Source organism: Mandrillus leucophaeus, unplaced genomic scaffold (genome assembly GCF_000951045.1).
Source record: "Mandrillus leucophaeus isolate KB7577 unplaced genomic scaffold, Mleu.le_1.0 Scaffold22, whole genome shotgun sequence".
In the NCBI taxonomy this organism is placed as follows: domain Eukaryota; kingdom Metazoa; phylum Chordata; class Mammalia; order Primates; family Cercopithecidae; genus Mandrillus; species Mandrillus leucophaeus.
Window position 1 is genome coordinate 2,832,674 of NW_012102254.1, and position 23,157 is coordinate 2,855,830.

General features: G+C 38.5%; 1 protein-coding gene across 2 annotated transcripts in view; it reads left to right on the top strand.

Annotated features, from left to right (window-relative positions):
• The window catches only part of SMARCC1 (SWI/SNF related, matrix associated, actin dependent regulator of chromatin, subfamily c, member 1), a 226,385-nt gene that overhangs the window by 142,024 nt on the left and 61,204 nt on the right, over window positions 1-23,157 (top strand). For both annotated transcript variants that reach the window (XM_011981027.1, XM_011981028.1), the window contains exons 20-21: window positions 6,128-6,386; window positions 7,073-7,234. In XM_011981027.1, the coding sequence (XP_011836417.1) occupies window positions 6,128-6,386; window positions 7,073-7,234 (421 nt within the window). The remainder of the gene's footprint in view (window positions 1-6,127; window positions 6,387-7,072; window positions 7,235-23,157) is intronic.

The following is a 23,157-nucleotide window of genomic DNA, read 5'->3' on the forward strand; positions in this document are numbered from 1 at the left end:
AAAAATACAAAAAATTAGCCAGGCGTGGTGGCAGGCGCCTGTAGTCTCAGCTACTTGGGAGGCTGAGGCAGGAGAATGGCGTGAACCTGGGAGACGGAGCTTGCAGTTTGCAGAGATCACGCCACTGCACTCCAGCCTGGGCAACGGAGCGAGACTCCGTCCCCAAAAAAAAAACGAAAAACAAAACATCCAAGAAAACCGCAGTATTCTTACACAATAGTGCATTTTCTCTCTTGCAGGTGGAATCTGTGCAGTGTCTGATTTTTCTTTTAAACTTGCAATTCAGTCAACAGTAATTGTTTGTGATTACACAAAGAGAAATAAAAGACTTCTCCACATCAGTGTTTACCTCTAACATCTTCCATTTATATAGTTTATTTAGAGATACTCAATAGCTTAAGAATATGAAGTCACATGAGTATTTTTAAATGGATTTATAATCAAATATCGTCTCTTTCTAATACATTGATAAATCTGGTAGACTCATTGGGGTTTGCTGTTTTCAAAATAGCTTCGTACTTTTTTTTTTTTTTCCCCAGACAGGGTTTTACTCCCTTCCCCCATGCTAGTGTGCAGTAGCACAATCTCAGTCCACTGCAGCCTTAATTTGCCGAGCTCAGGCGATCCTCCCAGCTCAGCCTCTCGTGTAGCTGGGACTACAGGTGTGCACCACCATGCCTGGCTAGTTTTCTTGTATTTTTAATAGAGATGGGGTTTCAGCATGTTGCTCAGGCTGGCATACTATTTTATTAAACAAATATACCACACAGGAAGCATTCCAAATATTTTTTGTATTCTTGAGCCCACCGCTTTGATTTTTAAAAGATCTTGTTTCATAAAGTCTTTTATCAAAGCACAGTTTTTGAGTAAATGCTAAAGGTTAATATCTGGTCATGTTCATTTCTTTGTTATCTTATTGTAAATATTGGAGGCAACATTTCAATTTTGGAAATAGTCAAAGTGGAATGTATACAATAGATGAAGGAATGCAGTTTGAAAAAGAAAGATCTTTAATTGGTAGAAATGAAGGATAATGTAAGATTTTATATTAACTTTTTAAAAAGAAATTACTCTGTAAGATCAAGATGACGACGGCTTGTTTGAATAAGACTTCAGTTGTAAAAAGGTATGGGGAATTTCTACTTGAAAATGTGTCATTAGAATGAGTAGGCATATAAAGTCTGAAGTTTGAGGTGAAAAAACAAAATAGCACAACAACAAAAAGAAGCTACAAAAGACCACCACAGTCTTTATGGAAGTTTGAAATTCTGTTGTTAGAATCAGGGCATCAGAAGGAAAGAGAGATAATGGAGCCACTCTATTCCACAGTGATTAAGGCGATCAGAAATTTTTTTTCAAATTAATATATATGTACATACATATCTATATATTTTTGCACATACTTATTTAATATAGAGGCAGGATTTTGCTATGCTGACCAAGCTGGTCTTGAACTCCAGGTCTCTAGTGATCCTCCTGCCTCAGCCTCCCAGAGTGCTTGGATTACAGATGTAAGCCACTGTGCTGGGTACACAGTTTCTTTTTTCTTTGAGACGGAGTCTCACTCTGTCTTCCAGGCTGGAGTGCAGTGGTATGATCTCGGCTCACTGCAGCCTCTGCCTCCTGGGATCATGCGATTCTCCTGCCTCAGCCTCCCCAGTAGCTGGGACTACAGACGCGTACCACCACGCCCAGCTAATTTTTGTTATTTTCACAAGACACAGGGTTTCACCATGTTGGCCAGGATCGTCTCGATCTCTTGACTTCGTGATCTGCCCGCCTCAGGCTCCCAAAGTGCTGGGATTACAGGCACAAGCCACCGCGCCTGGCCTTCACAGTTTCTTTAAAGTCCACAACTAATTGCACTATTCTTCCTGTTCGTTTGTAATTATTCCTGGGCTTTAAAGTGACAAGACTTGAATTTGTAAGCTCACTGATTCTCCCTTGATAACTCTAGTGTTTGTCATGTATGCTTTGCTTTCTCATGGTATTTATTTTCCCTTAGATAATTAATAGACATAAAGGCTATACCTGGAAATAAAACTTATAATTTATTAACATTTATGTATCACTATAAGAGTTTCTCTCTTTTTTGTTTTTTGAAACAGAGTCTCACTCTGTCACCCAGGCTGGAGTGCAGTGGCATGATCTTGGCTCACTGCAAGCTCTGCCTCCCGGGTTCACCCTATTCTCCTGTCTCAGCCTCCCAAGTAGCTGGGACTACAGGCGCCCGCCACCAAGCCCGGCTACTTTTTTTGTAGTTTTAGTAGAGACAGGGTTTCACCATGTTAGCCAGGATGGTCTTGATCTCCTGACCTTGTTATCGTCCCGCCTCGGCCTCCCAGAGTGCTGGGATTACAGGCGTGAGCCACCGCGCCCAGCCTTCTCTCATTTTTTTATGCCAGCTAAATTACAGGAAACATAGCATTAGAAGATATTCAGTAACCAACATGCAAGATTTCCTCACAGTGTGCATGCACTTTACATACTTTTTCTTGATACGCAACCCAGGAAATATTTCATTCTATGTACTTTTGAACTACACTAAGAGGAATAGTAAATCTTCTATTAAAAAACTTTTCTTAAGGACAGAGATGTTCAATCTTTTGGCTTCCCTGGGCCACATTGGAAGAACTGTCTTGGACCACACATAAAATACACTAATAGCTGATGAGCTTAAAAGAAAAAAATCCCCCAGAAAATCTCATAGTGTTTTAAGAAAGTTTATGAATTTGTATGGGTCACATGCAGCGCCATCCTGGGCCACATGCGGGCTTGGATAAGCTTGGTTTAGGAGAAGCCTTTTTTTTTTTTTTTTAATTAAAAAATAGTCAGCCTTTTTACATTTGAGAGCCTTGGCAAAGTCAGATTTCTTTTTTGATTTAGTTCAGTTTCCTGTGGTTTGAGTTCAGTAAACTTTATTAGGTATTGTGTGTCGGACACTATGACAGACACTGCATGTTGAGATCTATAGGACATAGTCTGTACCTTTAAGGAATTCATAGGCTACTAGGTGACAGAGAAAGATAAAACACAAAGCTTGAATGCAGAATTCCCAACTTTATGATTAGAGGTATGTCCAGAGCACAAGAGCTGTACAGAGGAGTTGCTTTGCAAACAGACCAGGTAGATAAGACAATGAACAGCCTTCTGGGAATGGTATAGCTGTGTTGGTCCTAAAACATGATGTTTCCAGTGCAGAACAAATGGTTCATAGGCACAATACCTAGTAGGAATATATCAGTGGGACCTGTGTATTCTTGAAACAAAAAGAGTAGGGAATAGGGTGGGAGAAGTAGGCAGTGTCCTGATCATGTTTGGCTTAGTTTCATAAGATAATGACACATAATGAAATAGTTTTAGGCAGGAGAGAAAGAGTGTTTTACGTAAAACATATTTCACTCTAGCAGCTTGGAGAAGGATGAAATTAAGTATAAAAAGGTAATTATAAGAATCAATTTATGAGGCCGAGATGGAAGGATCACTTGAGGCCAGAAGTTGGACAGCAGCCTGGGCAATATAGCAAGACCGTGTCTCTAAAAAAAAAAAAGAGAGAGAGAGAGAGAGAGAGAGAGAGAACGTATCCAGGTTGAGTGATGATGAAGACCTGAACCTGGGTTATGGCAGGATGAATAAAGCTGTTTTGTAGTATTATAAGATACTTACTAAAAACCTTTAATTGAATGAATGAAGCTGTTTTGTAGTATTATAAGATACTTACTGAAAACCTTTAATTGAACCTTTAATTGAATCATTCTCCTTCCTGGCCAGTGTATTCTCTTTTCAAAACATCTCTTTATTTGCCTCTCTTATGAACATTACTCTCAGTTCCCAGGCTCAGACATTTACTGATTCTCAACTCTGTGCTCTTCTGGATGCTGATTCTTGCTTGGATTTTGTATCTCAGAAGGTTCCCCAACTCCACCTTTATTCTGGAAAAAAAACTTGGTGAACTTTCTTATTGTTCCCTGGCGAAAGGAACATGAAAAAATATTTTTAAAATAAAAACTTCATTGGAAAAGGGCGTGATAGAGCATGCCTAGAAAATCCCTATTTATAATTAGAAACATAATACAGCCCCAGTAGATATATTTCTACTTCCATGGACCTGCGTGAGATACATTTATTTTTCTTTTTTCTTACAATCTGGGTCTTTCAAAAAGTAATTCCTTCTCAAACTACCTGAGGTTACTGAATATCCAGAGGTCACTGAATATCAAGAGGAAACCTAGAATTAGCCTAGTGTTTCAAGGGATTTAATGACTCAGACCGTTTGCTCTCTTGGGTTTTGAGAAGTCCTATACCATTCCAGCAGAAATGAAAGCCTGAGCAGCAGTTGGAACCCAGAGTTAAGAATTAATTGATGGCCAGGCACAATATTTCACACCTGTAATCTCAGCACTTTGGGAGGCTGAGGTGGGAAGATTGTTTGAATTCAGAAGTCCGTGACCATCCTGGGCAATATAGTGAGAACTCATCTCTAAAAATTAAAAAAAAAACAAACTTTGAAGTAAAATAATTAACTGAAAAAGTAAAACATGGAGACAACTATTGTTATAGAAAGCTCAATCTCACAGTGTAGATCAGCAAATTAGGCTCTAATGCAAGGTTTTTCAGTTGGAGCATTCAATATTGACATTTGGGCTAGTTTTGTTGTTGTTGGAGTGGAGGGTTCATATATGTTTTACAGCATATATGGCCCCTCCTTGTTCTTAGATACCAGCAGCACTTCCCCAGTTGGGTCCACCAAAATGTTTGCAGACATTGCCAATGTCCTCAAGGGGGCAAAAATTACTCTTCTTTGAGAACCATGGTCCTGGAGAGAATGGTGTTAGAGTAGCAACTTCAGTATGCCACTAAATAAATTCTTGTTATCCAATTAATTCCTCAACTTTCTTAGCACCACATAGTTGTGGTTTTCTTTCTACTGTTCTATCCATTTTTCCCTCGGAGACTCCTTTTAAACTTTTTGTTGGTTTCTTTCAGGATTTTCTCTGAAAAAATAATAAATTATACAACTAGAAATGTATGTAGTTTATAAATTTTAGAATCAGTTTTATCAATTTCTACTAAAAAGAAGCCTACTTGGAGTTTGACTGGAATTGTATTGAATCTAAAGTTCAACTTGGAAATAATTGACATCTTAATACTGAGACTTCTGGTGAATGAACACAATATATCTCTTCGTTATTTTATTTGGGTCTTTTAGTTCTCTCATGTTTTACTCATTCCAGTCTGTTACTCTTATACATTCTTTATTATGTTTATTCCTCCTCCTAAGTATTTAATTATGCTATTTAAGACAGGGTCTTGCTGTGTTTGTCAGGCTGGCCTTGAACTCCTGGGCTGAAGAGATCCTCTCGCCTGAGCCCCCTGAGTAGCTGGGACTACAGATGTGTGCCCCCACACCCAGTTTTTATGTTACTTTAAATACTTTTTTTCTTCCTGTTTAAAATTGTTCATTGCTATTATATATGGATATATAATTGAGTTTATTGCCCTTCTATCCTTTGACTTTGCTCAGCTGTTTAGTTTTAGTACTTTTTTTTATAGCTTCCTTGGAATTTTCTATATAAACAGTCGTGTCTGTCTGTATTAGTAAAAATATCAGCCCTTCCTCCCTCCCTCCCTTCCTTCCTTCCCTATTTTCTTTCTTTCTATCACTCTTGCCGCCCAGGCTGGAGTGCAGTGATGCAATCTTGGCTCACTGCAACCTCTGCCTCCTGGGTTCAAGCGATTCTTGTACCTCAGCCTCCTGAGTAGCTGGGAGTACAGGCACACACCACCATGCCCGGCTAATTTTTGTATTTTTAGTAGAGATGGAGTTTCACCATGTCATTGGCCAGGCTGATCTCGAACTCTTGACCTCAGGTGATCTGCCTCCCAAAGTGCTGGGATTACAGGCGTGAGCCACCATGCTTGGAATACTTCTTTCTTTATAGTATGCATGTCTTTTATTTATTTTTCTTGCCTGATTGAAAATAATATAAGGAAAGCCATCAAATCTTTCTATTTATGCTTAACTATTTGCATTAATTTTTTTTTAAAAAGCTATATAAAGAACTTCTGATATTACACATTACTTTCTTGTTACTGGACATGAAAGCATCTGTTTTTTCTGTTTTAGGCCCTGGAGATGTATAAGGATGATTGGAACAAAGTGTCGGAACATGTTGGAAGTCGTACTCAGGATGAATGCATCCTCCACTTTTTGAGACTTCCCATTGAGGACCCATACCTTGAGAATTCAGATGCTTCCCTTGGGCCTTTGGCCTACCAGCCTGTCCCCTTTAGTCAGTCAGGAAATCCAGTCATGAGTACTGTTGCTTTTTTGGCATCTGTGGTGGACCCTCGCGTGGCATCTGCTGCAGCAAAAGCGGCTTTGGGTATGGACTTCCCTAAACCATCTCCTCAACAGAAAAACTCAGTTTATCTCAATTTGAATATTACCAGCCATTACATTCATTTCTTTTAACGTAAATAACAAAAATCAGATATTACCTGTGAAAAATACCATATTCTTTATGAAAGTATTACAAAATTTTTAAGTAATGCGTCTTAAAATTAAGAGCTTTAGGAATTGGAGGGACAGAGGTTTTTTATTGTATATTTTGTGATTAATTTATAATTTGGTATAACTAGCAAAGGAAGTCATTTGATATGCATGGGTTACACATTAATTATAACTAGAACTTCGTCACATCATAGAACTCTTTCTTGGTTTTATGGGTGTTTAATCCTTGCTGTTTTTGTTTTTTTGATTTATTAATCTAGTAAGCAAAGTTAAAATATGGACAGCAGTTTTGATTATTGCTGGTATGAGTTGAAAAATCTCTTATATCAAGGCTCTGTGATGTGTAGGATAAAATGTAGAGCCATAGAATTTCATTATTATTATTTTTTTAAATCTCATTTAGTCCTCTCATTTTGCTGGTGTAGAGGGACTGAGAGCCTGAAGAGGTTGCTACACCTAAGACAATAATATTGTGTTGGGTTTCCCGATGGTGGTTTTACACTGAAGCAAATTTTTGTGCAAAGTTAGATTGCTGTTCCATTTTTATTCTTGAACCAGAGGAGTTTTCTCGGGTCCGGGAGGAGGTACCGCTGGAATTGGTTGAAGCTCATGTCAAGAAAGTACAAGAAGCAGCACGAGCCTCTGGGAAAGTGGATCCCACCTACGGCCTGGAGAGCAGCTGCATTGCGGGCACAGGGCCCGATGAGCCAGAGAAGCTTGGTGAGTCAGTGCTGCTTTCAAGGGACAGAGTTAATATATGTTTGTATTCCTGTCAGCTTACTTAAGTAATTGGGTTTACCTGCACTAAAAAGTAAGTACAATGATCAGTATAAACTTGTCTTTTAAGATTAGTACATGATTTGTTTTCTCTTGTCTGTTTCTTTTGGTAGCTAGAACTAAAAAAATTGTCTTGTAATTGTTAATGGTATTACAGTTGTGAATTATCTGGTTGCTGTTTGTAGATCCAGGTTTTGAATAGACAGAAGAATACTGAAAGATGGATGGAACTGTAGGTGAAAAAAAGGAAATGACTTATGATTATGTTAATTTATATGTTGCTGAATGGGTTTCAGTTCATGGTTTTGTGGGTTTTCTTAGCTGAGGAGAAAATCCTGTAATATAAAATTCCTCATTTTAACTGCTTAAAAGTATAATAGCTTCTGCTCTATTTACAATGCTGTGTGTCTATCACCACTATCTAATTCCAGAACATTTTCCTCATCCCAACAGGAAATCACATACTTATTAAGCGGTCACTCCCCAGTCCTTTTGCTCTTCAGCTGTGGTACCCACTAACAATCTGCTTTCTGTCTCTATGGGTTTGTCTATTCTGGACATTTAATATAAACAGAATCATGTAATATGTGGCCTTTTGTGTCTGCTTCTTTGACTTAGCATGTTTTCAAGGTTCATCCATGTTGTGGCATCCATCAGTACCTCATTCTTGTCAGTGCTGACTATTTCTTTGGGTGGATGTAACCAATTATATTTATCTGTCATATACCCAATTATATTTATCTGTCAATTCATGGACATTTTGTTTCCACTTTTACACTACTATGAAAAATGCTGCTATGAACACTTATATACAAACTTTTTTGTGAACAGAGGGTTTTCACTTCTTTTGATTGGGTATATACCTAGGGGTAGAATTGCTGAGTTACATGGTAATTTTGTTTACCTTTTTGAGAAACTGCCAGCCTGTTTTTCATAGTGGCTATACCATTTTATGTTCCTACCCATAATGTATGACATTTCTAAGTTCTTCACATCCTTGTCAATACTTATTTTTCTATTTTTACCTTTAATAGCCAGTCTAGTGGTTTGATGTTGGGGTTTGTATTTGGATTGATGATTAATGATCTTGAATATCATGTGTTTATTGGCCATTTTTATGTCTTCCTTGGAAAATACCTACTCAGATTCATGCCCCACCCCCCCGTTGTTTTTTTTTTTTTTTTAGTAGACTTTATGTTTTAGAGCAGTTTTAGGTACATAGCAAAATTTGGTAGACATTACGGAGTTCCTGCATACCACCTGACTACCCCCCACATACACAGTTTCCCCCGCAATCAATATCCCATACCAGAGTGGTACATTTGTTGATAAACCTACTTTAACACATCATCATCAACTGCAGTCCAAAATTTTAGTTTATTCTGTAATTGATTCTCACATGTTGAACCACCCTCCCTTTTTGTTGTTGTTGTTTTTTGGTTTTTATTTTGATAAATCCAACTTGGCCTTTGTAAATAATCCATTTAACATGCTATCAGATTCAGTTTGCTAGTGTTTTGTTGAAGATTTTTGCATCTGTATTGATAGATTGTTTGTAGTTTTTTTTTCTGTGATATCTTTGTCTAGTTTTGGTATTAAGATAATACCAGCCTCAAAGAATAAGTTAGGAATTGTTCTTTTTTTATTTTTTATTTTTTTTAAGAAAAGTTTGAGGAGCTTTGGAGTTAATTCTTCTTTAAGCATTTGGTAATATTTACTGGTAAAGCCATCACGTCCTGGGCTTTTCTTACTTTCTTGATTACCGATTCTGTCTCTCTTTTTCTTTTTTTTTTTTTTTTTTTGAGACGGTGTCTCACTCTGTCACCCAGATTGGAGTGCAATGGTGTGATCTTGGCTCAGTGCAACCTCTGCCTCCTGAGTTCAAGCAATTCTTCCGCCTCAGCCCCTGGAGTAGCTGGGACTACAGGTGCGTGCCACCACACCTGGCTAATTTTTATATTTTAGTAGAGACAGGGTTTCACTGTGTTGGCCAGTCTGGTCTGATCTCCTGATCTTGTGAACCACCCGCCTCGGCCTCCCAAAGTGTTGGGATTACCGGTGTGAGCCACCGCACCCAGCCCTGATTCTGTCTCTTAACTCGTTATAATTCTACTGAGATTTAAACATTTCTTAATGAGTCAGTTTTGGTAGTTTGTGTCTTATAGGAATTTATTCGTTTCATGTAGACTATCTAATTTGTTGGCAAAAAATTTATAACAACAAAAAGGGGAAACAACTGGAATGTCCATCATCTGATGTGTGATAAGCAAAATGTAGTATATCCATACAATGGAATATTACTTGGCTATAAAAAGGAATGAAGTATTGACATATGCCACATCATGGATGAATTTGGAAACATTTGGTAAGTGAAAAGCCAGTGAAAATAGCCAATATACTATATGATTGCATTTATAAGAAAAGTCCTGAAGAGAGAAATCTATAAAAACAAAGTAGATTAATGGTTGCTCTGCATAGGTGGAATGGAGGATTTGGGGTTGATTGCAAAAGGATACCTCTTTGAAGTAATGAAAATGTTTTAAATTTTACCATAGGGATGGTTGCACGTATCTGTTGATATGCAAATTTCATTGAATTGTACTCCTTCAATGGGTGAATTTTATATTATGTGAATTACATCTCAATAAATTGGTGAATTCTATATTATGTGAATTATATCTCAAAGCTATCTTTTTAAGTTCACAGTGTTCTCTCATAACTGTCAATAGTAATGTCCTCATTTTCATTACTGATTATAGTAATTTCATCCACTTGCTTTTCTTGTTTTAAAGTCAGTCCAGGTAAAGGCTTGTCAATTTTGTCTCTTCAAAGAACCAGCTTTTTTGTTTCATTGATTCTTTGTTTTTCTGTTCTATAATTTCTCTCCACTCTAATCTTCATTTTTTCCTTCTGCTTGCTTTGGGTTAAATTTGCTTTTTTTTCCTAGTTGTTTTAAGATAGTGTATGTTATTTGAGATCTTATTTAGTAATGCAGGTGTTTACAGCTCTATGAATTTCCCTCAGTACTGTTTTTGTGACATTCCATAAGTTTTGATATATTTATTTATGTTTCTGTTCTTCTCAAAGTACTTTGTAATTTTTTCTTTTCTTTTCTTTTCTTTCTTTCTTTCTTTCTTTTTTTTTTTTTAAGATGGAGTTTCACACTTGTTGCCCAGGCTGAAGTGCAGTGGTGCGAGCTTGGCTCACTGCAACCTCTGCCTCCTGGGTTCAAGCCATTCTTTTGCCTCAGCCTCCTGTAATCCCAAGTACCTGGGATTACAGGCACCCACCACCACTCCTGGCTTATTTTTTTTGTTGTATGTGTGGTTTGTTTTGTTTTATTTTGTTTTGTTTTGTGTTTTTAAGTAGAGATGGGATTTCACTATGTTGGCCAGGCTCATCTCGAACTCCTGACCTCAGGTGATCCACCCACCTTGGCCTCCCAAAGTGCTGGGATTACAGGCATGAGCCACTGAGCCCAGCCCCTGTACTTTGTAATTTCTGTTGTGATTTCTTCTTTGACTCATTGGCTATTTAAGAGGATGTTATTGTGAATTTTCATAAATATGTAAACTTTAAAGATTTTCTTCTTTTACTGATTTTTAGTTACATTTCATTGTAATCAGAGAAGGTAATTTGTGTGATTTCCGTATTTTTAAATTAAGACTTGTTTTGTTGCCTAACGTGTGGTCTATTCCAGACAACGTTCTTTGTGCATTTGAGAAAAATATGTTTTCTGCTCTTACTGGATAGGGTCGTTCAAGTTGTCTACTTCCTTGTTTATCTTTTGCATAGTTCTCTCCTTTATTGAAAGTGGGGTATTGAAATCTCCAACTATTATTGTTGAATTATTCCTTCAGTTCTGTTTTTGCTTTATATATTTAGAGATTCTGTTGTTGCTTATATGTTTATAATTGTTACATCTTTTTGATGTATTGAACCTTTTATCTTTATAAAATGTCCTTTTTGTCTTATATAACATTTTGTGTCTTAAAGTCTATCTTATCTGATATTAGTATACTATTTCAGATGCTGTTAGGTTTCTGCTTACTTTTTTTGTTGTTGTTGTTGAGATGGAGTCTGCCTCTGTTGCCCAGGCTAGAGTTTAGTGGCATGATCTTGGCTTACTGCAACCTCAGCCTCCACCTCCTGAACTCATGTGATCTTCCTGCCTTAGCCTCTCAGGTAGCTGGGACTACAGGCACATACTGCTGTGCCCTGCTAATTTTTGTATTTTTAGTAGAGACGGGGTTTCACCATATTTCCCAGGCTGGTCTCGAACTCCTTGGCTCAAGTGATCCACCCACGTCTGCCTCCTAAAGTGCTGGGATTACAGGTGTGAGCCACGGGGCAGGGCCTGGTTTCTGTTTACACTGAATCACTTTTCTGTCTTGTTACTTTCAGTCTCTTTGTTTCTTGGTATCAAAAGTGATTCTTACAGACTGCATTGTCATCATTGTATTTGAGAAGTTGAAACTTAGATTCTACCTTTGTTTCTACCCTTCATAGCCATAGGACTTTCAAAAGCAGTTTACCTTTGCTGGTTAGCTCTAAATTGTCTCATCTGTAGAAGAAAAGGTATTATTAGATACTTTCTGTAATGTATCGTTTACTAGTGCTGTTTTATGATGTCAGAAAGGAGACATTTTTGCTATTAAGGACTTAATTACCTGTTTCTCTTTAATCAGTCTTAAAGAGAAGTGCAATTAATAAAGCAGCTTTATATGTAGTACCAGCTTCTCAAATGGAAGTGCCCTTATATGAAAGGCTTTTTTTTTTTTTTTTGAAATGGAGTCTTTCTCTGTCACCCAGGCTGGAGTGCAGTGGCGTTATCTCGGCTCACTGCAACCTCCGCCTCCCGGGTTCAAGCAATTCTCCTGCCTTCCAGTATATTCCCAGCATGTTTTACGTTGTTCATTAATATTTTTCTTTTCTTTCATTGTGAAACTGTGTATGTCTGCTGATTAAAGAATTATAGGTGTCATTCTGCCTAATTATTTCCATCTTTATCTCACCTGTATGAAATTTATATACACTGTGCTTTAGATACAATGATTTTCATTTGTCTGTTTGTTTGTTTGTTTGTTTATTTTTGGAGATGGAGTCTCGCTCTGTCACCCAGGCTGGAGTATGGTGGTGTGATCTCAACTCACTCCAACCTCCACCTCCCAGATTCAAGCGATTCTCCTGTCTCAGCCTCCTGAGTAGCTGGAATTACATGTGTGTGTCACAACACCTGGCTGATTTTTGTATTTTGGGTAGAGACGGGGTTGCACCATGTTGGCCAGGTTGGTCTCCAACTCCTGACCTCAAGTGATCTGCCTGCCTCAGCCTCCCAAAGGGCTGGGATTACAGGCGTGGGCCACTGTGCCTGGCGTATTATTATTATTTTTTAAGACAGTGTCTTGCTTTGTCACTCAGGCTGGAGTACGGTGGCATGATCATAGCTCATTGCAATCTGTACCTCCCAGGCTCAAGTGATTCTCCCACCTCAGCCTCACAAGTAGTTGGAACTACAGGCACATGACACCATTCCTGGCTATTCTTTTTCATTTATTCTTAAAATAAAGATAATAGGAAGTAAAAATTAAAATTGCTAGCTACTGCTCTCCAGAACATACCATCTGAACACCTAGTGCTCCATTCTTGGCAGTTCAAGTGGATATCAGTGAGGTCCTTTCAAGTCTCAAATCTTACCATTTTTTATGAGTTTGCATAGAGCCTACCCCTGTTGTTCTTTCTACTTTGTTTGAATTAAGTGCCAGTCTAGCCATCTCATTTTGCTTATACAGAAACATTTTTTCAGATTAATGAAGCCTCTCATCCCTGCTGCTGGGGTTTGGATATGGTTTGTTTGTCCTCGCCAAAACTTGTGTTGAACTTTGATCCCTAATGTGATGGTGTTGGGAGGTGTTTGGGTTGTGGAGGCAGATCCTTCATAAACGGCTTGGTACTATTTTTGTAGTAGTGAATGAGTTCCATTCTCACTCTTGGGGAATTGGATTAGTTCTCCTAGTAATGGATTCATTCCCCTCAGAGTGGGTTGTTATAATTTCAGGACCCTCCTCAGGTTTCTCTTCTTTACACCTGTCTGCTTCTCCTTTGACCTCCTCTGCCCTGTTGGGACACAGAATAAAATCCTTTGCTAGGAATCGGGGCCATGCCCTTGAATTTCTAAGTCTGTGGAACTGTGAGCTAAATAAACCCTTTTTCTTTGTAAGTTACCTAGTTTCAGATATGCTTTTATAGCACCACAAAATGGACTAAGATACCAGCCCTCTGCGCAAATTATTGTTTTAATTCTTCTAAACATTGTTACACCTAGAGTACCAGCTCTTTGATTTAAAAGCAATTTGAGAGTATCTATAATTCTTAGTTTGAAATTAACTTATTTTCTTTTTTTATATGAAGACTGAATTTAGCAGGCCAAGTCACTTCTCTGTTCTTCTTTGCTGATTCTGCACCATCAGACAGTACCCAGCATAGGCTGGAAAAACCTGGAACTAATGAAGCCTGGGTCTTAATTTCCTAAATGTTTTGAGTCAGTGAGATTTGTGTACTTTGCCAAATGAGGGATGTATTTTTACATGTATGTTTTGAAAACATATTTTGGTAGATGATACCATAGAGCATTAGTGGCTATGAAATAGACTGCAAATTTAGTCATTTCTAGTTTACTGAGATTTGAAACAAGACTAAAGTACCTAGCAACCTTGGTTTCTTTGGGGCTGGATTCTCCTGATTCCTGATTCATTCGTGAATTTATGGTTTGTGGAGCATGCAGAGCTTAGACTGCTACAGGAGGCACATGAGACTACAAGGGCTGACTTTTGAGTGGCATTAACAGTAAAATTCGTTCACGGTATCTGGAAGTAGCCTCCCAGTTAACCTCTTTCAAGTGTGTTCCATACTCACTAATTGCAGCAATGGAATTTGGGGCCTCTTATAATAAGGGTAAGGAATACAGACCATAATATGAATATTTCAAATGAGTTGAGAATAGGTTTCTGTAACTTATGCTGGACTATTATAGATAATATGATTTATATTGGATTCCGACAAATGGAATAAATTGAGAAACAGCAAATGTTTCTCCCTTCAGAATTGGCTCAACAGAATTGTAGGAAGTCAACAGTGTATCTCTTACGTTTCACGTCACAAATACTGCCTTATTGTGTAGCACACTGGTTTGAAACCAAGTGATAAAGGATTTTACTTAGCAAGATAATAGTGTACTTGGGTGGTGAGTTCATGGTACTATTTATTGTGATAATTTACTGTGTTACAGATATGTACACATAGGTGTTATCTATGATAAAATCATACTATAGGGAGAATAAGCTTCCTTAAGAAATACAGTACTTGTTTTGGGTTCCTGTCATTAACCTATCTAACATTTCATTGTGAATTTGGATTAGAGAAGAAATATACGATGTATATGGTGAAATGAAAGTAAAGCTGGATGAACACTCAAACACCTCTTACATTCATATTTTAAGTGATTTCCCATAGGAATTATTTAGGAAATGAGTGTTTGCTTATGAGAAGGGTCTTCTTCAGTCCATCTTTTTAACTATGGTCATTCACCAAGAACTATTAATTTCTGTGCATTTATATATTTTTTGTTTTTCATTGACTAGACCATTCTGGGCACACAAAAAATACTTCTGAGTACCCATATTTAGTCCACGTTGTATAGAGATTTTTGATTGGCCATTTGAGTTTCTTTTTAGGAGACTCCTTTGGAGGAAGTAACTTTTTTTTTTTTTTGGCGAAAGCAAGTAAACTGAGGCATGGAGAGGTTACATAGGTGTGTATCTGAACCAGAAATTTAACCTAAATCTCTCTAATCCCAAAGCTCTGCTTCTCTTCACTGTAGCAGGCTGCCAGAAGTAAAATATGTAGGTTTGTCTGTGTGGTTTTCATTCATTGAACAAGCATCTTTAAAGGCCTAATAGCTCCAAATTACTGTTCTGTCTTAGATACTATGGGAAATATAATACTAAAGAGCCCAAGCCCTCTTGAGAACTTAACACCTGTCTCCTGAAATAGGCAAATGCATCAGTCAGAGCAGCTGTGGTTGACTTCCTCTATATGCCACTGAATACCAGCAAAACCCACAGAAGTCTGGGTGCTACGGCTCATGCTTATAATCCCAACACTTTGGCAGGCAGGAGGATTGCTTTAGGCCAGGATATAGAGACCAGCCTGGTCAACATAGCAAGACCCCATCTGTACAAAAAAATAGAAATAAAAAAATTAGCTGAGCATGGTGGTGCAAACCTTTAGTCCTAGCTACTCAGGAACACAAGGTGAGAGGATCATTTGAGCCCAAGCTACAGTGAGCTGTGATCCACACCACTGCATTCCAGCCTACGTGACTAAGCGAGACCCTGTCTCAAATAAAAACCAAAAACCTTACACCAGAATTCAGTCAGTGTCATTCAGTGCATGAGCCTGTGCCAGAGAAGCTTTCTTGGACATAATCACAAAAAATCAAACTCAGTGTATCATATTGTCACATCATTTCTTTGTGTTCTAGATGCTAGGATACTGGTAAAGTAAACCAAAATTTCACCCCTTTATGTTTTATATTTATCGAGTGTAAGATTGACAGCAATCTAATCAAATAAGTAAAACTTAGCGTGTATAGATGTAATTATTTATGAAGAGTATGTTGGCTGATGTGCTATTGTGAAAAGCAAAGCAGGGTTGCAAGAATATGAGTAAAGTGTGGGAATTACAATTTTAAATGATCAGGGAAAGTCTCATTGAGAAAGTGACTTTTGAGCGAAGATGTAAATAAGGTGAGCTAGAGTGCTATGTAGACATGCAGTGTAAGAGTGTTCCCAGTATTGGGAGAAGCCAGTGTAAAGCCCTCTGGGTAGGAGGTACCTGGCATACTTGCAGAACAGCAAGGAGGCTCATGTGAAGTCATAATAGCTCGATTGGTGGGGGAGGGGACGATATGAGATGTTAAGGTAATTTGTGGGTTATTGTGATGTTTACTTTATGCAAAGTGGAGGAAGCGGAGCAGTTTGACCAAAAGAATGTCAGAGTCTGACATATGTATTTGAGACAGGGTTTCACTCTGTTGCCTAGACTGGAGTGCAGTGGCACAATCTTGGCTCACTGCAACCTCTGCATCCTGGGCTCAGGTGATTCTCCCAGCTCAGCCTCCCAAATAGCTGGGACCATAGGGGTGCATTACCACACCTTGATTTTTTTGTTTTTTTATAGAGGCGGGGTTTTGCCATGTTGCCTAGGCCGGTCTCAAACTCCTGGACTCCAACAGTCTGCCTGCCTCAGCCTCCCAAAGTGCTGGGATTACAAGTGTGAGCCACCACGCCTGGCCTGAGTCTGACCTATATTTTTTCAAGTCTTACTCTAACTGTTCAATTGAGAATATACTCCCATGTGGAAGTCATTAAATTGATTTATTATTCAGATAACATATATTTGATTTTCAAAGAAAATTTTCTTCACTACATAACTAAGGCTTTTATTAGAAAGCTCTATTAAAGATTTTATTAAATTTTTCTTTATGTTTTTATTTTTATTTTTTAAAGAGACAGGGTCTTGCTATGTCTCCCAGGCTGGATACAGTGGCATGATCATGACTCTCTATAGCCTTGACCTCCCAGGCTCAAGTAATCTCCTAGTTCTGCCTCCAAGTAGCTGGGACTACAGGCGTGCACCACCATCCTGGGCTACTTATTTTAGTTATTGTAGAGACAGGGTCTCACTATGTTGCTTAGACTAGTCTCAAACTCTTGAGCTCAAGCCATCATCCCTCCTTGGCCTCTCAAAGTGCTGGGATTACAGGCATGAGCCACTGCGCTCAACCCAAGGCCACATTTTATGCTTGTGTTTTGCTAGGATTACAGGTAGATATTCTTTTACATGACTTGGAAACTAAACAAAATTGCCTATCTTATAATTTGTTTACTTATAGCAAACATACTGATATATTGATAGGATAGCAGAGTGAAATCTTGTATGCCTACTAGTTAGGTTCAACTTTTTGATATTTATTTAGCCTTCTAAATAAATGTTCTTTTTCTTGAATGATTATTATTATTATTATTATTATTATTATTATTATTATTTGAAACGGAGTCTCTGTCACCCAGGCTAGAGTGCAGTGGCACGATCTCCGCTCACTGCAAGCTCTGCCTCCTGGGTTATCACCATTCTCCTGCCTCATCCTCCCAGTAGCTGGGACTACAGGTGCCCGCCACTACTCCCGGCTAATTTTTTGTATTTTTAGTAGAGATGGGGTTTTACCGTGTTAGCCAGGATGATCTCGATCTCCTGACCTCAAGATCTGCCTGCCTTGGCCTCCCAAAGTGCTGGGATTACAGGCGTGAGCCACCGCGCCCAGCCTGAATTACTTCAAAGTAATTTGAAGACATGACGATTCTTTGTAGCCTAAATAGTCCACCATATATTTCCTAAGGATAAGGACACTTTCCTAAATCAGTTATTTAACACAATGATTTTTAGTCCCTTTTTAGGACACCAGCGCTTTCCCTCAAGAGAGTTGGAATGTACTTGTACATTCAAGGGCTAGTCAAGGGTTTGTCAAAAACCTTTTGTTGTTACCGTCATTTATATTTCCTGATCTCAAGTATTAATTTCATTTCTTTTGCTACTGAGTGGATTTACTGTCTGCATCTCAATTCTGGTTTGGACAGATTTTGAGGGATTAGGTTAATTGAAGTGTTTTCCTTGCAAGTTGATGACTTTTGGTGAAATTTAATCACAAATAGAATAATCAGAGTTTTTAAAAATATGTCAATGAGTAGATTGTCTACTGAGCTCCTTAATAACCTATGGAATACAGGTTTCCAATGAGTACATCTTGAGCCAGTTGTCACAGCTCTGTGTTAACCCAACTAATCATTCCTAGTTTTTAAGAAGGTTAAGGACTAGTCTAGACATTATGAGATTAAGATAATCCTGACAATAAATAATACTGAAGAAGTAACTTTCTAAGAACATATAGCCCAGAAATGACTGTTAGAATTCTCGCCTCAGATACTATTCATAGCTTATAAGTAGCCTCACTCTTCTCACCATGAGGATTTCCATAACATTATTTTTAAAGTCAGGCACTTCTAAAACACCATGTGTGAAAATACCCTAGGCCAATGCATGTAAGAAAAATGTGGAACCATATTTGATCATCAGACTTACATCATGTGGAATGGGCTGCTTTCTCTTTGTTATATTTAAAAGGCTCTTTCAAGTATTGTAAAAACATATTGAAATATATACTCAAACTTCTGAATAGCTCATAATTGAACATTTAATTTCTAAGGACTGACTAGGATTTACGTGACTTTCCTCATATTTATTAGGTAGTAGGATGTATATTTTCAGGAAGAAATTGACTTTTGTTACAAAATATAACTGTCTGCCTTTGGGGGATTGTTTCATCAAATCACGCATTTTGGATATTTGATATATGCCTCTTGCTGTGGGCAAGTCATGTCAAGCGACATACAGTTAATACCCTCTACCAATTGAAGCTATTTTTTTGTGCTACACATACATGAAAAAAATAATTTCAGCATTTGGGGCGTTGGCGATAAAATGAAGTATAGTATTATTTGTTCATGGAAAACTCTACATAGGAAGGGCTGTAAGAATTATTACGCAGGAGCCAGGTGTGGTGGCTCATGACTGTAATCCCACCACTTTGGGAAGCTGAGGTGGGAGAATCATTTGGGCTAAGGAGTTTGAGACTAGTCTGGGCAACATATTATAGTGAGACCTCGTTTCTACAAAAAAGAAAAAAACCTAGCCAGATATGGTGATGCACACTTGTTGTCCCAGCTACTTGGGAGGCAGAGATGGAAGGATTGCTTAAGCCCGGAAGTTTGAGGTTGCAGTGAGGTCTGCTTCTGCCACCATACTGCAGCCTGGGTGACCAAACAAGACTCTTATCTCTTAAAAAATAAAAAAAGAATTCTTAAAAGGCATCGTGTAATTTTTGATGGAGGAATGCTTCACAAAGAAAGTAGTATTTGAGCTGAACGTAGAAAAAGAGGTTTAGAAGGCTGGGCGCGGTGGCTCATGACTGTAATCCCAGCACTTTGGGAGGCTGAGTTACACAGATCACCTCAGGTCAGGGGTTGGAGACCAGCCTGCGCAACACGGTGAAACTCTATCTCGACTAAAAATACAAAAGTTAGCCGGGTGTGGTGGCGCAACGCTATAATCTCAGCAGCCTGGGAGGCTGAGGCATAAGAATCACTTGAACCCAGGAGGCAAAGGCTGCAGTGAGCTAAGGTCGTGCCACTGCACTCCAGCCTGGGCAAACAGAATGAGACTCTGTCTCAAAAAAAAGTAAAAGAGGTTTAGAATGTCACTGAGCAGATTCGAGAAAGTATTTGATTCTGTAAAACAATGTGATTGAAGTCACAGAAACAGAAATGGGAAGTTATTTAGAGAATGGGAAATAAACTAGATTGGCCACAATACAAAGTTCAAATAAGGACGTAGAAAGAATAGGCTACAAAGGTAGGTTGTAGCTAGGTTATAGAGATTGTGATGCCAAAGGTTGTGAGCTTGGGCTGTGTATTGTTGGCTTTATGAAATCCTTGCAGTTAAATATAGGGAGTGACGTGATCAGTCTCACAGAAGTATTGACTGGCTTCCTGCCATGTGCTTCATTCTGCTTTTGACAAGACAGAAATCTATGAGACTGTAAGTTCTCCAAGTTTTTGGTCTCAGGACTCCTTTATACTCTTAAAAAATATCTAGGAGAACCCCAGATGCTTCAGTTTATATGGATTATGTTTGTTGATGTTTGCTATACAGATGGTTCTTGGCTTTCAATGGGATTATGTTCTGATAAACCCATTATAAGTTGAAAATATGTCGAAAATGCATTTAATACACCTAACCTACCAAACGTAACTTAGCCTAGCCTACCTTCAGCATGCTCAGAACATCTACATTAGCCTACAGTTGGTCAAAATCATGTAACACAAAGCCTACTAACGTATTGAATGTCTCGTGTAATTTACTGAGTATTACATCAAAAATGAAAAGCAGAATGATCATATGGGTATTCAGATTATGGTTTCAACCGAATGCGTATCGCTTTTGCACCATTGTAAAGTTGAAATGCCACAAGTCAAACCATTATAAGTCAGGTACCATCTGTAATATAAATCAAGACTGAGGAACTTTTGAAAGAATTCACGAGTGCATTGTTTTCGCTATCTGACTGATCATTTCATTGTGCATCATGCAGCCTCTAAAGTGTCAGACTCTAAATCTGTGTGAGAATGAGAATGCAAAGGCAAATAACATCTTAATGTTACTATGAAAATAGTTTTGACTTTAAGTAGAGACTCATGCAGAAGAAACATTATTAGTTTTGCTTGGGTCCTTTAGGGAAGTCTTCACAAAGGATGTGACCTTTTATACAGGAACAAGTAAGGGGAAAAAAAATGAATGTAGGTGGCATATTCTGGAATGATTGCCAAGAGGTCTGTGGGGAGCAGGTACTCTGGTCAAGTGCATGCAGCTCTGGAGATGGCTGTGGGACTGATTTTGAAGGGTTGTTACCTTGCAGATATTAGGAAGTCATCAGAAAATAGAAGTAGCATGATTCAGTCTGTTTTTGAAAATAACTGCTGGCAGTTTACAAATGAAGTGCAGAAAATGGAGGGTGATTCCTGCCAAATAGTCATAGTGCATGATTATTACATGCTTACATTAAAGGCAGCTATGTGGCAAACATTTAAATCTCTTCTCCAGTATGCCTCTCCCAGTTCTTTCAACCTGTTAGGAAATAGTTATTAGACCTTTTTTCATACTGTTTTTCCTAGCCATGTTATTACTAGAATGTCTTTGGCACATGACCCACTAGTTTAAGTTATATGCCTTCTTGTTTAAGTCGTTTAATCCTCTTTAACGCTGCAGATATGGGTCAGGTTACATGTTTTTGGGGAAGGATTTTTAACCTGTTGGTTTATCAACCACAACAAAATGACATGAGATTCATGGAGAGGCTGCAGCCTCCTAAGGGTTTATGATTCAGACCAGAATGTAGACCAAAGAGAGACTTTTTCTTTTTTCAAGAAGGCATAGCAGATTTAAACAAATATTTTGTGGAATAGAAATTGCTTTACATACTGTTCCACATAGCATCTTGAGAGATGGACAACACACCATTAAATTCTTTATTTTATTTTTTTAGAGACAGGGTCTTGCTCTGTTGCCCAGGCTATTCTTGACCTCCTCAAGAATCCCCACACCTCGGCCTCCCAAAGTGCTGGGGTTACAGGTGTGAGCCACCACACCTGGCCCTACCATTAAATGCTTAACAGACATCACCTTAAAAGTCCGAGTCAGGTGGACCTGAGCAACACAGCGAGACCCCATCTTAAAAACCAAAACAAAGACCTGAGCATTGTCTCTGGATTTTTCCACTTATAGAGAGTCTGTCTCTAACTGTGCTATTACCATGTAAATAGCTATTAATATTATGTAACTTTATCTTGGAATCATAGCTAATTAAAGAATTGATTTCAAATTTGGCTTGCCTTACCAATACAGAAAGTGGGTGTGTCATCCTTTTGGAATGTGGACCTACAGATGGTGGGTAGTCATTTCAAAAGCAGATATCTTTGTGAGAAAAAAATCATATTACATTTCTCCCACATTATACTTATTCAGTCTCTAAGCTAACTCAGTCAAGGTGACCTAATGCGTATTTATTTACAAGTAATTTGTACTTAATCTGTCACTGGATTAGAAAGAAATTTTAAAAGTAACGTGAAGTTTGGGGGTTTTGTTTGTTTTTAATAAACAAGTTCTTACTCTGTCACCTGGTGTGGAGGGCAGTGGCACAATGATACCCTGCTGTACCCTCAAACTCTTAGGCCCAAGCCATCCTCCTGCCTTCTCAGCCTCCCAGGTAGCCTAAGGCTACTGTCATTTTTATTTCAGTTTTATTTAACTTCAGTTTTACTCATTTTAAGAAGGTTGAACCTTTATCTTCATCTAATGTCTGCTCATATTCACTGTATGGCTGCATATTTGAGGGTTGTTTTTTGTCTTGTTTTGTTTTGTTTTGTTTCGGAGACAGGGTCTCACTCTGTCACCCAGGCTAAAGTGCAGGGGCATGAACACAGCTCAGTGCAGGCTTGACCTAGGATCAAGAGACCTTCTGGGTTCAAGCAACCTTCTTTCACAGCCTCCTTTGTAGATGGGACCCTAGGCATGCAGCACTATGTCTAGCTAATTTTTTGTAGAGACAGGGTCTCACTTTGTTACACAGACTGTTCTCAAATTCCTAGTGAACCACCATGCCCAGCCTGAGATATTTTCACTGATAGAGTTGATAGAAATTATTGACTAATTGCTACTGGAAGGTGAGAGAGCGAAGAAAGTCAAGATTGGGTTGACTCCCCTATCTTGCCATGTCATGGAATACCAAGAGGATGATACAGTTAATAAAGATACTGAGAAATACAGAAATTAATCTCATCCTTGTTTCCTATTTGTATAAAACCAACCTTTTAAAATTTTTAGTTTTTAAAAAAGTTATTGGCCGGGCACCGTGGCCTCTTGCCAATAATCCCAGCACTTTTGGAGGCCGAGGCGGGTGGATCACTTGAGGTCAGGAGTTCGAGACCAGCCTGGCCAACATGGTGAAACTCTGTCTCTGCTAAAAGTACAAAAATTAACCAGGCCTGGTGGCTGACACCTGTAATCCCAGCTAGTCAGGAGGCTGAGGCATGAGAATTGCTTGAACCTGAAAGACAGAGGTTTCAGTAAGCTGAGAGCATGTTACTGCACTCCCACCTGGGTGATAGAGCGAGACTCCATTTCAAAAAAAAGTT